The 16,685-nt window shown below is 40.5% G+C and overlaps 1 protein-coding gene across 2 annotated transcripts in view; it reads left to right on the plus strand.

Annotated features, from left to right (window-relative positions):
• camk1b (calcium/calmodulin-dependent protein kinase Ib) overlaps positions 1 to 16,685 on the plus strand; it is a 51,959-nt gene that overhangs the window by 25,515 nt on the left and 9,759 nt on the right. For both annotated transcript variants that reach the window (XM_074630575.1, XM_074630567.1), the window contains one exon: positions 9,199 to 9,330. In XM_074630575.1, the coding sequence (XP_074486676.1) occupies positions 9,199 to 9,330 (132 nt within the window). The remainder of the gene's footprint in view (positions 1 to 9,198; positions 9,331 to 16,685) is intronic.

Below are 16,685 nucleotides of genomic sequence, written 5' to 3' on the forward strand. Positions count from 1 at the left end.
TGTTTGGAAGGCCCACAGAGCAAAGATGGTCTTTTTATGTTTCAGGGCCAGAATCACAGTTGGGTATCTCTCAGCTCTGATTGGACCAGATGGTCCTTCCCTATGTCTCGCTGACCTTTCCACAGTTACCATTTTGTCATCTGCTAACATACCTTCTTAACCAACTTCTCAGCAGGACAGATGGCACAATTTTTGGGAGTTTGAGAAATGTGGGATTTATAGGGGGAAAAATACAAAACACCACAGCATACAAGGAAAGCTTCCTTGTTTATTTTATAATGAAAATCAACATTGATATTATTTTAATTTACTTTAACACGGCATGTGTGCATGTCTGCATTGGCACAGACACCTACTGTATGTAACACAGCAGATGGTAACAAAGGACAAAAACTGTTCTCATAAAAAGAGAAGAGACTGTAACAGCATACAGAGAGTGGGCCTTGCTTGGCTCTGCAAAAAGGCAATGCAGATTGTGTTTGTCTTGTGATACTAGCCTGTAAAAGTGTGTCAGTAATAACAATATGTTTATGGTCTTCGTTGGAAATCATAAGAGCTCGGCTGGTTTTAACCACAGCCTGTTATAATGGTCTATTAGTACATGTTTGCATTCGTGTTATGTGCCCGTGTTTGTTGTATGGGAGTGAGCACAAACGCAGTGCATGATGGCATGTGAGATCCTAATTCCTTGGTTTTGAATTCCTTTGATGCACCGAGTGAGGCATCGTGGGATGCACACATGAAAAGGTTGCTTGTAGCGACAGAAACTAAGCAACGCCAAGTCTTTATTTTAAGCAAGCAGCTTACTCAGAGACAGAAAAGGGTGATGTAATAAAGAGCTGAGTGAATAAACTATGCTAATATTTGAACTTTTTGAGCGGTGGAAGTAAAAAGGCGGCTTTTTGTTCACTGTTTGTGCAGGATTGGATTAGTGTTTGGATATGGAAATTGTGCACAATAGCACAATGTACATCACTGGAATATAAGTTGTGTCACTGACGTGTAAATATTTATTCTATTTAAGGCTCCAGACATTTACATTTAGTCGCTGCCTGTCTATATTTAAACTCTTGTGTAACGTATTTGCACAGTGAATTTCTGAGAACACGCCCAACTGTTTGGATAAATGTCAGTAAGCGTATCTTTATTGAAGGTTTAGTGGCTAATAGCTGTGCAGTGGTACTGTGTGTGTGTGTGTGTTGGGTGTGTGTGTGTATCCTCTTCCTGGACACATGTCCCATGGTGGTGATAAGAATGTCCTGTCAGGAACAGGAACAGCTCAGCAAACACAGTTGTTTACCTCATAATCCAGTCGAAACCTTGGCTAGGATTAAGCTCTTGGCAAACTCACCACACTACTCAGCACCCATCAAATATTCATCACAATTATGCTCTTCATATTTTCTGGGCCTGAAATGTGTCAGTGGTAGGCTAGAAATGGACTTTTGTTTGGGGCTTTTTCTCCACTAGAAGGCCATTTTTGCCCTAATTAACTAAAGTTAGTGTAACATCTGTACCACAGCTGGACACAGGCATCTTCTACCGTTCCATCCTTATAGTAGAAATATTGTGGCTCTTCACAGTAGAAAGTAGGGATGCGACAATACCACATATTTAGTAGTTGATAATACCAACACCAATGCAATTCCACAATTCTCTAAACCAATTCAATACCACGGTAAAAAACTAAAGTAAAACAATAAATCCCATGAAACTTCAACAGTCACTCCTTTATTACCGTTTGCATACCGTTTTTGTTAGGAAGTTAAACAGAAGAAAAGAATGTGGACCGTCCCAAATTTAGAATATTTGTTTTTCTACATCATCATTAGTTAATAATTCAAAGTAACCTTTAACATAAATCAAACATTAAAAGTGGTTTATTTTTGTACATTGATTTATAATTTATCCAAACTTTTTTTTATTTCAAAGTAATTTTATTGTTTTTTTTATTTACAAAGTGCATGTTTGTTTTGATTTTGATGTTAACAATGCAGCTAAGTTCAATTAAAATATTTTTTTATGTGTAAAAAGTAGCATTTGGTCAAAATACAGTACACGACGATGAGACGTCCTTTAGCTCGAGCCCTAGCTCTCGTCTTGTTGATTTCAACACACTCGATAGTGAATTTTCTGCATCCCAAACACATTTTCTATCGTCTGCGGGATGATGGGACGCCGTTAGTCTCGAGGCTTAACATTACCTACGGTCCTATAAAAAAAACGAGTACCGTCACATTCAGAATTTTGGCATCGACTTGGTAGCGAAATATCGGTTCTCGTTACATCTCTAGTAGAAAGGCACTTGGATGAGTGAGCTGATGACAGACGAGACAGGACTTAAGTGTGGAACCATGTTCTTCAGCAGTATTTTTTCAGCAGTGTCTTTGTTGTAACATCTCAGCATTTTAATCAAACATAAAAAAAATTGAGCATGATTCTATTCTCCTCCTGCTCATCCCCCTCCTCTACATCCGTGCTAATGAAAATCATTCTAATCTCAGCATTTATCACTTGGATGATACAACAGTGAGTTGTTATTGTAAGCAGGTGGTATTGGTAGCAGAACTAAGCAGACCACTGCCTGCCAATAGCTTAATATAATGATTGCTATCACGCCCAGAATAAACATCATGGGGAGAAAAAAAAAGGATTTATTTTATAGAATGTGCTGCATAATCCACCAGATGCAGAATTTGCCTGTTTTAAATGGTGTTGTGCTAGAGATCATTGCCCAACACAGTGAAAATGTTACCCTGCACTTCACTGACACTCAGAAAGAAGGAAGTATTTTCTTGAACTACATCAGAACAATGTGTGGCACGGCGCCATTTGGTGACAGGAAGTCAGGAGTGAAAGACTTCTGTTCCTGATGAACCGGCTTTGTCTGCAGTCTAGTTCAACTAGTGTTGTTGTTGCTTCACTATCTGTAATTCTGGGAAAATGGAAAACATGTTGCAGTGTGTCATTACTTCACCAGACAACTATGTGCCACTGGAAGGGGTTTTGCTTGCAAACAGCCAGACAGTGGGACTATCCACAGTCAAAGACACATTAGTGTTCTCAGATTTTCCCAATGTTTGTGTGAACCACTGTTTGACACTTCCCCAGAGCCCCTCGGTGGGAGCATGGAGAATGTCAGCTAAATCCTCCAGATGCTACAGAGGAATTTGCAGTGCTGACAACCTCCTCCACACAGCTGGATTTCTGCCAAAGCTAATGGCCTTTCTGTGACAGTTTTACTTTCTTGCTGAGATGTGACCACAAGGCCTCGCTCCCAGGATAATTGTTACTTTGATCAGGAAATGGGTTCAGTGTTCTGGTAGCTTTGAGCTTTTGAGGTTAATAACACCAGAGAAGTTGTATGTAGGTCACTCTGGATAAAGAGAGATTAAATATACTTTTTGAATACTGTAAGTTAGACGCAATTAACTTGTAGTAGTTAATAGCTGATTAATAGCTTGAGTTTTCCAATCTTGGGGTTGGGACCAATTGTGGGAACTCTCGATATGCGGTTGCAAGACATCACCCGATTTGACTGTTATCAGGCCATTAAATAGGTGTTATCAGTCGCTATAAGCACCATAGCTAGATTGACCATAAGGTCAATAGGGGCCTACTATGTTGTAAAAGTGAAAGCGAATCTTAAAAGTAACGCATTCTAACGCGTTACGTTTTGAACACAAACAAAATGTCTTCTTTAGGTTTAGACAACAAAACTACAACTTCTTTTGGTTTAGGCTGCAAAAATGCTTGTTCAAGTTTCGGGAAAACCATTGTGCTTTGGCTTAAAATAACTACTTTTCAAAAGTGGAAGTGAAACTTAAGGCTTGTGAACACAAAGGGCGCTTCCACAAGCCATTTGGTTTGTATTTAATGTGGTTCGGTTTCACGGTGCACAAATCAAAGCGGGCCAAATAAAAAAGTAAGTTGCTGAGGGGCGTGTACGAAGGAGCAAATTGATCTTTTTCATCTCAAGCGCTGCCACTTCTATGCAGAGAATTGCAGACTTTGATATATTGCTGTCGAACTTTTTTTCACTTTGACTTGGCACTGAATCCCTTCTCCTCCAGTTTATTACTTTATTAACATCATTATTTTTGTAGACTTTATTTGGCATATTCTGTGTGTTCAGGTCTGTCTTCTCCCACTCATGTTACATCCGGCGAACCAGGTGTAACATGACGTGTCATTAACCTGTGTTCATCTCAACAAATGCCTGCACAGGCAGCCTGCATTTTGGTTCTCTTGGAAACGGTCCGAAACCACCTCACACAAGCGTTCTCAGTCCGGTTGTTTTTACCCGCACCAGATTACAATTACTGCATTCACAACCGCCCAAACGAACCGCACCAGAGGTTGAACTGCACCAGAGGTTGGTTAAATCAGACTAAATGTTGGCTTGTGAAAGCGCCCAAAGACAACTACACGTTCTTGGTTTCACACAGGATACAAACCCCTGTCTTCTGGGTGAAACCCCTGCGTGTCCCATCCAACGCCTCTGAACACCACCACATATGGAGTTTCACATCGTCTATACTACAGCGCCTGACTTCATCCTGTCATAACTACTATGGTCTCTAGAGTTCGTTGTTGTGTTCTTTTATACCTTCTTTTCGGTGATCTACCATGTAAATAGATGATAAAACCTACTATTGGGTGTAGTCCCTATTGACCCACATATATGGTGCTCATAGCGACGGATAACGCTTATTTAATGGCCTGACAACAGTCTGGTGTTTCTTGGATATTGTTGCTGCTCTTCCAAATGAAATACAGAATTCTGCAGTACCAGGAACATTAAGAATCCCACAACGATTCAATGGAGCAAAACATTTCAAGTGTTGATGTTTTTGTATGTGGATCAAAATATCAATAATGTTGCAGTATTCAGGTTCACAGGCCCAAGAGGAGGTTCTTTTTTGTTGTTAATTTTGATAATTTAATTGTAAGCATGATTTTTCTGGACAGCAGTTGCTTTACACTGAAGAGGAAGTTGTTCTTGGAGGAGTTGTTGTCTGTAGGTCATGCACTTTCCTTTCTGGTCGCAGTGGCATGGAACCACGCAGTCCTTCCTTGTTTGTAAAGCTGATAAAGTATCTAGTGACTGGATGATTATGGTTCCTCTCTGCCCACACATACAGCTAAATGTGTCCAAAGAGATACTGTAAGACAGCTGACTGACATTCACCCCACCTACACACACACACACACACACAGTTTTGTTATAATGACATATCTTCAGGGGATATTTTTACATTTAGCAATTTGCAAAAGTGCACCAGCAGGTTGTGTAAGGTTGTCTTGTCTTTGTGTCGACTTGTATGATTCCCAACGGTGATGCATACCTTCCTACCACACCGAGGAGACAGAGATGTGTTTGAATGCCGATACTGACATTTATTGGCAGCACTGTTGGTATACAGATTAGACAATAGCCTGCAGAGTGAATGACTGCGAAAGCATAAGAGGAAGTATGAGTAAGATCTGATGCAAACTTCCTTGTAAAAATGCAGCCACTTTTCATCCAGAAACGTTGCTGGTCTATGTTACTGCGTGACACTCCTGCTATGTTTTGATCGATTCAATGGAGACAAAGAGAGTTCACCTCCTGTAGTTTAGTACATTTTGTGTCAGCCAGGGATGTGACAATACCTCAGCTGTATAAATGTATCTATACAGTGCAGCACGTTTTTATCACAGCCAACAGTCTTGAGTTATGTGGTGAAGTGTCGCACACACGAGAATCTTTCCCATCTCTACAATCCATCACATATGACGTAAACTCAGCAGAAAGTCTTGTTTGTAGGATACACAGATGTTTGGACTGGAATGCCTTTAGGCTGACTGTTCTTTCATTTTCTGTTTTCCCTGTATGCCAGTGTATGAAATACAATAGAGTATGCAGATCCCAGTGTGTCCTCTATGATTATTGTAGTAACATTTGAAATATTACCAAATGTGCAATAGAATAATGGCCATACAAATCAAAATTACATGATATTTATGTTCATTAAAGGGATAGTTCGGGTGTTTTGAAGTGGGGTTGTATGAGGTTCTAATCCATAGTCAATGTATTACCCAGAGTAGATGGCGGAAAAATCAATATCCATTTAAGTGTACGCTATATTTAGAATATTTTCACCGCTTTATCTTGCAGGCAGAAAGCCTTTTTAACAGGGAACTGAACTGAAAGTGAAACTGATCTATGCTTTCTTCAAAGCCATAAGCATTCGTTGACAAAAACAGTATAGATAAGTTTCATTTTTTAGGTGGGCCTTTCTTTTAGGTGGCTAAAATACTGCTGCCCCCGTCCACATCACTGTATTGCTTTGCTTCCATGCGGTAACACCTGTCTGCTTCTCCAAACTGGGGGCGTGCCGACCGTCATCTACTGTAGGTAATACACTGACTATGGATAAGTACCTCATACAACCCCACTTCAAAACACCAGAACTATCCCTTTAATGCACCACATAGTGTCGTGTGTAGAGTTTTCAAGATGACCCAAACGCAGAGTACAAGCAGGACAGGAAGATTTTTAAATAAAAGCGAGCTTTAATTCAGCTGACAAACTCCAGAACTAACAAAACAAGGAGGGGAACAAAGTACAAATGAAAACACACCAAAAACAAACTGGGAACAAAAACAAAAAAACTACAAACCAGAGGGTGCGAGAGTCACGGGCAGGAGGAACACTAGGAACACTAGGAACACTAGGAACACGGAGGAACACTAGGAACACGGAGGACAAGGGACTGGGAAGACAAGTACGAACCAACAAGGACAGAGGGGAAACACACAGGCTTAAATAACAGACAAATTACACACAGGTGAAACAAATCAGGGCGGGGCAGACAATCAACCACAAGGCGGGAAAACAGACAAAGGAAGGAAGTAAACCCAGACAAGACACAGGAGGAGTGAATCACCAAAATAAAACAGGAAACACCGGAAATACATACAAATAAACCCCATCCAAAACCACAACAGTTCACCACAACAAGCTGGCACAGCCAGAACACAACACATAGACATTAGTAACTGGCACTGATGTGATTATCAAAAGAAAATCAATATTTTCAACACTCTTTTTGCAATTGCGACATAGTTTAGATCAAAAGTCATCACAAGGCATGACAATTTAAAGTGATTGTATGTTATTTCAACCAACATACTGTAGAGACTTTGTTGCCCGATCCTCAAGGGACTTCATACATACCACTCCCACTGTAGACCTTATTTACCATTAAATCAACTGCCTGGTGAAATATGTTCATCACACAAAAACCCAACACATTAGACAGTATGGCACTTGCAGTGGCGGGAAGTAATGTAGCCTCTTATGGTGCTTTACCTCGAACAGCAGCATGTCTTTCACACTTTGTTCACACTGGTCTAAATCAGTATTCACGTCAGAGGGTTCATTTCCTTCCTGTGCCATGTGTCATTGCAGTTGTACTTCTAATTGTATTGGTGCAAAGTTCAGTTGAAAGGAATTGTGGGTCAGGATTCCACGTAGTTATTGTACAGCTTTGGATCTGAGTCAAGAAATCTCTGGACCTCAGCCAAAACGCAAGAGGTTGTAAGACATATCTGCCTCTGCTGTTAAATGGGTCATGGGAAAATGAGAAGAAAAAAAAAAGAAATGCTAGTTTGAGTTCTGTTGCTTTACTTGTTTACCATTTTTGATTTTAGTTGGCAGGGGGACACTTGGAGAGAAAAATAAAAATAAATTTAGTTTATTGTAGAAGACATCAGGACAGAGCTAGTAGCTGTGCATACTTCATCATGTATGCGATTAATCGCATGATTGTCCATAGTTAATCACGATTAATCGCAAATTAATCCCACACTTTTTATGTGTTTAAAATGTACCTTTAAGGGAAATTTGTCAAGTATTTAATACTCTTATCATCATCGGAGGGAGCAAATATGCTTGCTTTATGCAAATGTATGTATATATTTATTATTGGAAATCAATTAACAACACAAAACAATACCAAATATTGTCCAAATATTGTCCAGGTACTGCATTTAGCATAAAACAAATATACTCAAATCATAACATGGCAAACTCAAGCCCAACTGTCAGTGTGTCAGTGTGCTGACTTGACTATGACTTGCCCTAAACTGCATGTGATTATTATAAAGTGGGCATGTCTGTAAAGGGGAGACTCGTGGGAACCCAGAGAACCCATTTACATTCACATATCTGGAGGTCAGAGGTCAAGGGACACCTTTGAAGATGGCCATGCCAGTTTTTCCTCGCTGAAATTTTCCTCAGCGTTATTTAGCCTCCTTCCCGACAAGCTAGTATGATTTGGTTGGTACCAATGGATTCCTTGGGTTTCATATGTTGCCAGTATCTTCACTCTAGCTTTAAAACTGAGCCTGCTACAACCTAAAAATTTGCAAGTTGCGTTAATGCGTTCAAGAAATTAGTGGCGTTTAAACAAATTTGCGTGAACGTGTTATTATTTTGACAGTTCTACTGCACACATATTACAACATACAGTACTAGATGGTTATATATACGTTAAAATGTCTGTTAAGTGATAATGTCACTACTAGTCCCTGTATATGCTGCTGAAATTGAATAATGCATGGAGTTAGCTGCTCTGTTATGTTAACGGTTATTATGTCTGAACCTAGCTATCACATACACATACCTTCATATATGAAGTATTGAACTAAGCTGACTCTGTAAGAAAGAAAGAAAGAGAGAAAGAAAGGGGCCTGTTCGCTTACAGTATTTTTTCACAGAATGATAATGTGGCAATCCACTTGATTGACGGGCATCACAGGAGTGAAACTTTAAATTTAAAACAGTTTTGGTCCACTATCAAAGTTTGTCACCAAGATAAAGCTCTGAATTCGATGTTGATGCTTCCAAATCTTCCCACCAAGTTGTCCCTTCTCCAAAACTTGACTCAGCAGCAGCAACCCAAAGACTTCAGGAGGAGGCTGAAGTTAAAAATAAACACAATCTGGCATCAGCAAGCTAGACTTTCTACCAGCACTTAAATGTAAGTAGCGAAGTTATCACGAAAAGTTTGGCTGATTTAACATCGAAGCAGGAGTTTTCCTTTTCTTTTTTCTCCACAATGTCACAGATGCATGTGAAGAGCTTTGCCTAAACACCGGAAGATAAATGAGCTGAGGTCTGACTGACTGACCCGTGTGTTTGTGTTTCAGGGGAGCTTTCTCTGAGGTGGTCCTGGCCGAGGAGAAGAGGACCCAGAAACTGGTGGCGATCAAGTGTATCCCCAAGAAGGCCCTAGAGGGCAAAGAAAACAGCATTGAGAATGAGATAGCAGTCCTGCACAAGTAAGTTGACTTCTATGATTTGATATATTAGCAATAATAGACCCTATATTTCTTTGTTAATCAATAGGACATCTGAAAAACAATCTGTATTGTATCACAAACCTTCAGATGTTTTGCGACATGCAGCATTAGCCTGCATCTGAAATACTAACCACAAGGTTCAAGATGGTAAATTTTTCATCACTGTCTCTCCATTACTGCATCATGTAAGTACTATCACATTACTAGATATCATATATGTCACATATGATATACTGATGCACGTATTATGCATCGTATTGAGCTTTATCTACTTGATCACTGTAAGAAATGGATCCATATATTCAGTACAGAAAGGGCCAGTTCACTCAAATTACTGAAAGATTACCTCTCTAACCTCTATTAGTATCAAACCATTCCAGGTAGAAAATACAACACCAGCTTGTATTTCAGGAAGCAACGTCCTGGTTAATCTGGAAAAACCACAGACCTAACTGTGAAGCGTCTTCATTGGAACTAGTTTCTATTGAAGAAAATAGTTCCTGTGAAACCTGTTAACAGCTTGTCATGTGGATTAACCTGATCAGCAGCTTCTGGGAAAAAAAGATACCGCTGTGTGTTGTTTTAACAAGTACGCACAATAAAAACAATATCAGTCAACTTATTCAGTATAATCAACTTGAAGATCACACATTGTTCTGTGATCTGCCCTAAACACTTAAAAATCTTTCAACCTTTCCTTCTAGACCAGGGGTGTCAAACTCCTTTTAGTTCATGGGCCACATACAGTCAATTTGATCTCAAGTGGGCCGGACCAGTAAAACCATTGCATTATAAATAACACCAAAGTTTTCCCTTTCTTTTAGTGTAAAGACGTACAAGTACATTCCTGAAATGTTCACAATTAATATCCAAAATCCATTTACAAAAGAGATGGATGGTCGGTTACAACTAAAAATGAATTTCTCTGTTCTCCCTGCATGTTTTTGTATTTTCATCATGATGAGTCCAAGAGAGACGCCACATATTATATTTCTTGAGCACTGAAAGGTGCTGTGAACACACCAAGCACACTGGCTTCCCATTTACCTCTGAAGAAAGATGAACTGGTCCGTTTTTCTTGGAAAACCCGACATTCTGAGTCCGTTTTACTCCTTTTTGACAAAGATATTTCCCATCGGCGGCTCCTGCATGAACAGTAGCCTACGCTTGATAGCGTTGTCATGTAGCCTGTACGTGAGCATGTGGGATCTGTAATAGCATATCCAGCATAGGGCTTGCTACTGTTATTAGGACAGCGACGGAATTAATGACTTCTTTGCAAAGTCATGTGGGCCGGATTGGACCCTTAGGCGGGCCGGTTCTGGCCCTCGGGCCGTACGTTTGACACCCCTGTTCTAGACTCATCATGTATAAAAGGGTTTTGCTTGTAACACAGAGTGATGCCCAGGTGCGTTCACACCATAGACTGTATTTATAGATGGACGACGTTTCTCCACCTCCTTCCACTGTACAAATGTCAAGCAAAAATATTGCTTTAGATTTTGACGTCATTTGGAGCCAGAGTCTGCGCAGTAGTGATCGGTGGGCTGGAGCCGCGGTATCGAGGTCCCGCCCGAGCCAATCACGACCACGGCTTGTTAGCGTGAGCCACCTAGCTGCTACGTTATCACCACGGTAGCTGTTTGGCTAGAAAGACACAAAAACTAACCATAATATCTCTGTGACTACATTTATGATCAAACTGACACATGTTCTATTACACAGACTCGTGACGGTTATGGAAAGTTAAAGTTACATTTCCTCTACCTACTATTGCCGAGCCTTTCGGCTGCAACTACTTCACTCAGAGCAGCTGTCAATCATGATGTCTCACCCCCTTTTTATAACATCAAATAGCTCATTAAAACAAAACTTACCAGAAAAATTAACACTTGAACAAACATCAGCTTTATAAGAACTACCTAAAATGACAAAAAACATCTTTGAGAAAGAATTATATGACGTGTACTTTGACTTCTTAGTGTGGCCCATGTCCCATCCGCTAACATGGAGGGGGTGAGAGTTATGAGCTATACTGCTGCCAGCCACCAGGGGGTGATCCAGATGTTTTGGCTTCACTTTTCGGGAGCTGTCATGTCGTCCATCTTTTTATACAGTCTATGGTTCACACCTTCAAAATCTTCCACACATGATTCCTCTTCACCCAGCTCATGCACAAGTTTCCTCTCTACCTGTGTTAAGAGTTAAACTGTTTTATTATATAAAAGACAAAGGCAAGTGACAATAACGCTCCTTGTAATTGTGGAGTGGATCAAACATACCTCTCTTCAGATGTGGGGAATTACAGGCCACGGTGAAAATGGCTGATCTACATTGGGTCCCAAGTTATTTTTAGAGCTCTTGTTGCCTGGGTTACAGGAGACACAACTCTAGCCAGTATACAGCTATGATCCCTCCTGAGGTGAGGCTGGTGGAATGAGAGCGGTGGGGGTTAGTTAGCACTCACAATTTTGACAAATGGAGTAAACTTGGCCTTAAAATCATGGTTCACTGCTTGCTTTGTCTGAAGTTTGTGTAGACTCATACGAAGGTCTTATTACTCATCTTAACACGTCATCCTCAACTCCCCCTCAGTACGCAGAGCATAGGGACAGGGTCTGACTGAGTGGTATTACCTTAAAGCTGAATCAATCAATAGTTTTATATTAACAATGGATCAAATGACTTCATGTGAACGGCGGGGTGTAATGTGAACCCACAGAGATTTATCATCTGACGCTAAAGTCACCGTCAGCTCTGCAGTCTTTCAGATCATTGTTTTGGTTTTACGGTTTGCGATGTCACTGTTTAGATTCAGTAACACCGCTCGCTCCCAGCAGCATTTAGGATATAAGAACCAGATATTTTCTGATGCTTTGAATAGGTGTGAGCATAATATCATATATACCATTTCCTTTGGTTCGCAAGGTCATGAAATCACCAGATTGAAAATATATTCCCTCCCTTTGGATTATTCAGTCCTGTTAAAGGTGTAATCACAGCCAGTTGTATGAATACAGCATCCAAGTCCAACTAACAATCAGTCCGAACACTAAATTGATCGTGTACCTGTGTAATTGACCGATCCTAAGTCCTGCTCCCCTTAGTTACTGTTGCTAGGTCGGACAAGCTTGACAAAAAGAAACATACTTCAACATACAGCACGAAGCAAAGATAATATAACAAAATCAGACAAAATCATGCAGGTTCACCAAAAACTCCTTCAGCTCAGAACTCCAGCGGGGCCTCCGCCACAACCTGCAGTCGGACCTCCGGCGGGAGGTGGAGAGCTCTGAGATCAGTTGAAGAAATACCAAGCACCGCCCACCAGCCGGAGCACAGCCAATAGGAACGCTCTCTTACTGAAATGACCTGTGATTGGTCAAAGTCTTCTGTCACGGGCTAGATTTTTTAAAGCCTAAAAACAGAGCCATGAGGAGGTGCAGCAGTCTAGTTTTCTCTCAGAACACTTGAATTACAATATGCTGAACGGTTATTATGGAATTTTTTCCCAATGATGCCAAAAACATTCTGCCTACTGAAGCTTTAAACGGCCCACGCTACTCTGCTTTTTCTTCCTGTGATGAGCCAAACCCGTCATCTTGACGTTTTTCTTTAATGACTCCTGTTATGTCTCCTGCTGTAATTTACTGGTGTTTACTTAATCAATCCCAACCAGCGTAAAGCACTTGTAACGGTGCTTTGATATGAAAAGAAGTTAATTTATTATCAACTAATGGCCCAGTTTGTGTTGGGGCAGATATCGAGCCAAATGATCCTCAACTCATCTCTGCTCTGATTACTGTTTGTTAGATGGCCACCCAGCCTAATGGTAGTTTGATATACCACTAATATAACCATATCATATCATCACCACATTGGTTAGCTGGCTGTTTCTATCTAGACCAAATATTTACTCAAACACAGACATGTGCAAATACAGTGACTAATCATACTGTGCCAACTCATTTGTAGCCGTGCCAATCAGAGGAGTTGGTGTGAAGTTGCTGTGGAGGCTCTGTTGAGACTCTGTAAATACCTATTAACGTGGCTGCATACCTGAAGCTAGAAATGTCAAGTGGATCGATCTAAATTAATCTTGGACTCAAAATAATTGTGTGTTTCTGACCACAAGAAAAAACACCTCCTCCCACCACAGGAACTTAAAGATCAGCAGCACGGGGCGGTGACAGAAAGCTGTTTCCAGCCAGTTTCCAGCCGTTTCCAGCAGTCTTCAAAGAATTTGCAGGATCCGATCTTTAGGCTACTTGTAGTTTGCAGACCACGTTCGGATTTATTTATATTTATTTGTAAATATATGTGGACATGTGCATGAATCTGGCATTGTATTCTGTCCGTTATTATTTTTATGGCTGCCTTGTAAAGCACATTGTAATGAGCACTCGTTTAGATAAGTGCTTTATAAATAACCTTCATTATTATTAATGAATGGTGTGTTTAACAGATGAAACCTTCATTGCACAACATGAGACTAATCGCCTACAATTTAGTGTAAAATGTCACAGAAAATTAGGACTTTCTACAACACGTGGTATTTGCTGACAAACTAAGAGCCAATCAGCTCTTTGATCAGGCAACAGCCAGGCGTTTCCCATAATGCCCTGGGTCTTGCAGTTGGTGCAGAGCAACTGCGGCGCCTGGCTCTAAAAACTGCGGCCGCCTCGATCTCGTGAGGTTATCGTTGCCCACGTGTGCATGACGTCAGAACAAGTCGGACACAAACCTAACCGGAATGCATTGCGCTGCGATCGCCGGTGATCGATTCTGTGCAGGCCTTGCTCATCTCGAACGAGCCTATTATAAGAAGCATTCATTCAGTCATTCATGGCCGGCCCACTCAACGCTCTGGAAAATTGTGTCACAGCTATGAGGAAAAACAAATTATATACAAAAACAAAAGAAAAGGCGTAATGCCAGAGGACCTGAGGCTGTGTGTTTTTTTTCCTTAAATAAATCAATAAACTTTGTAATCATTTGAGAAACTCAACAGAATATGGATTGAAGAATCAGTAGATCTGCCAGATTCACCCAGATGTCAGATGGAGTCGTTCCTGGCTGCAGAGCCGCTGACTTCTATGTTCAGATGACTCACCAGCCCTCAATAGACATTTCCGCTCTCTGTCAATCACCATCACCAGTGTCCACAATAAGTTCTTCACAAACACACCTTTACAGAAATCCAAATTAAATGCACCTTTACTGCATTTATTTGACCCCCCTGTAATCGTGTGTGGAAGTGCACGCATGAGCTCACATGCACTACATGTGTCTGCTCACTCGGCAGGTTTAATCCATCATTCAACCTCCACCGGGTCCATCTCTCCTTCCATTCTGAGCTAAGCAGATGAATGAAGGTGTCCATGTACAGTATTGTTACAATCTGGATAAGAGTCATTGCTGTAATCCAGCGTGAGCTCATGCTGACTCAGACACATGGCTTTGTGTTGTCCTCCTACTCCTCAAGTCAACTCAATAACCCTCAACCACACATTCATAGTCCTGATACTGAGGTAAATTCAATGAATGGATGACACACAAACAAATGTAATAGCATATTTTAAACATCTGCTTTATGAGAAAGGAAACTTGGCACTCAATGTGTTTGATAGACTTCAAAGCTACATGTTATGTGTTGTGGTGAGAGGCACATGAATGTAAACTTTTTTTGTTTACAAGAAAACTCCACAGAGCAACTTAAAATTGAGACTATTAAAGTCGTCACATGGTGGGAATGAGAGATAACACGCAGGTACACATGTATCTAGGGCTGGGTATCATCTGACCTTTTTTATACTAATGCCAATATGATACCGGAGTTATGGTACGATAGCAAAACAATAGTTTTACCATACTGTACCTTACTTTTAGAAATATAAACTAGGGCTGTCAAAGTTAACGTGTTAACACAAATTTGTTTTAACTCCACTAATTTCTTTAATGCATTAACGCAATCGATCTTTCGATGGTTGTAGCAGGCTCAATTTTAAAGCTAGAGTGAAGATAGTGGCATCATCAATTAGAAAAACCTAAGGAATCCATTGGTACCAACCATGTCATACTAGCTTGTTGCAAAGGAGGCTAAGTAAAGCTCCAAACTTGCGCTAAATTTTGGCGAGGAAAAACTGGCATGGCCATTTTCAATGGGGTCTATTGACCTTTGACCTCAAGATATGTGAATGAAAATGGGTTCTATGGGTACCCACGAGTCTCCCCTTTACAGACATGCCCACTTTATGATAATCACATGCAGGTTGGGGCAAGTCATAGTCAAGTCAGCACTCTGACACACTGACAGCTGTTGTTATGATTTGAGCATAATTTTCATGCTAAATGTAGTACCTGTGAGGGTTTCTGGACAATATTTGTCATTGTTGTGTGTTGTTAACTGATTTCCAATAATCAATATATACTGTACATACATTTGCATAAAGCAAGCATATTTGCCCTCTCCCATGTTGATCAGAGTATTAAATACAATTCTCCCTTTAAGGTACATTTTTAATGGATAAAAAATAAATGTGCAATTAATTTATGATTAATCGAGATTAATCATGGACAATCATGCGATTAATCAAATCGAGTTGACAGCCCTAGTATAAACATGTTTTTAATTAAATAAACCACACTTTAACAGCAATAAAATACATTTGTCTAAATGAGATAGACAAGAAGTACCTGATGGAAGATTAACAACTGGGAGTTGTCCGTGTTTTCGTCTTAGACGTTTATCCCTTTCACAGTGTGTTTTCAGTTCATGAAAGCTAATTATAACCTTATTTAGTGTTAGTTTGTATTTAGCTCCACCGTCTCGTGTCACTTCTGGTTGCAAATAACCAAGATGGCGATGGCCTAAATGCCGAACTCGAGGCTTCGAAACGGCAGTCCACAAAGCAATGGGTGACGTCACGTTGGCTACGTCCACTTCTTATATACAGTCTGTGGGTTTGACAGTGGTTTGACAGTGGTGACTTTATCAGGCACACCTGTGCAACCTAACACAATCCAATACAACTGTTCTGCTATAAAGTCTACCTTTATGATTCACGCTCTGTTTTCCGACCTTTGTACAGGTTGACTTTATGGCAGAGCTGTTGTGTGGAATTATATTGTAGAGGTGTACCTAATAAAGTGGCCACTGAGTGTAATACAGGTATGATACACACTGTTACCAATCTGTGAGTCATCTTTTCACCCCTGTCACAGCACCCACGGGTCTCAAGGGGCAGCAGAGCACTGAGTTCAGCCAATTAGGGAGCTGAATGCCACCACACAGTGTAGCAGCACATGTGACTGTTGGACGGATACATACACTG

Source organism: Sebastes fasciatus, chromosome 1 (assembly GCF_043250625.1).
Source record: "Sebastes fasciatus isolate fSebFas1 chromosome 1, fSebFas1.pri, whole genome shotgun sequence".
In the NCBI taxonomy this organism is placed as follows: domain Eukaryota; kingdom Metazoa; phylum Chordata; class Actinopteri; order Perciformes; family Sebastidae; genus Sebastes; species Sebastes fasciatus.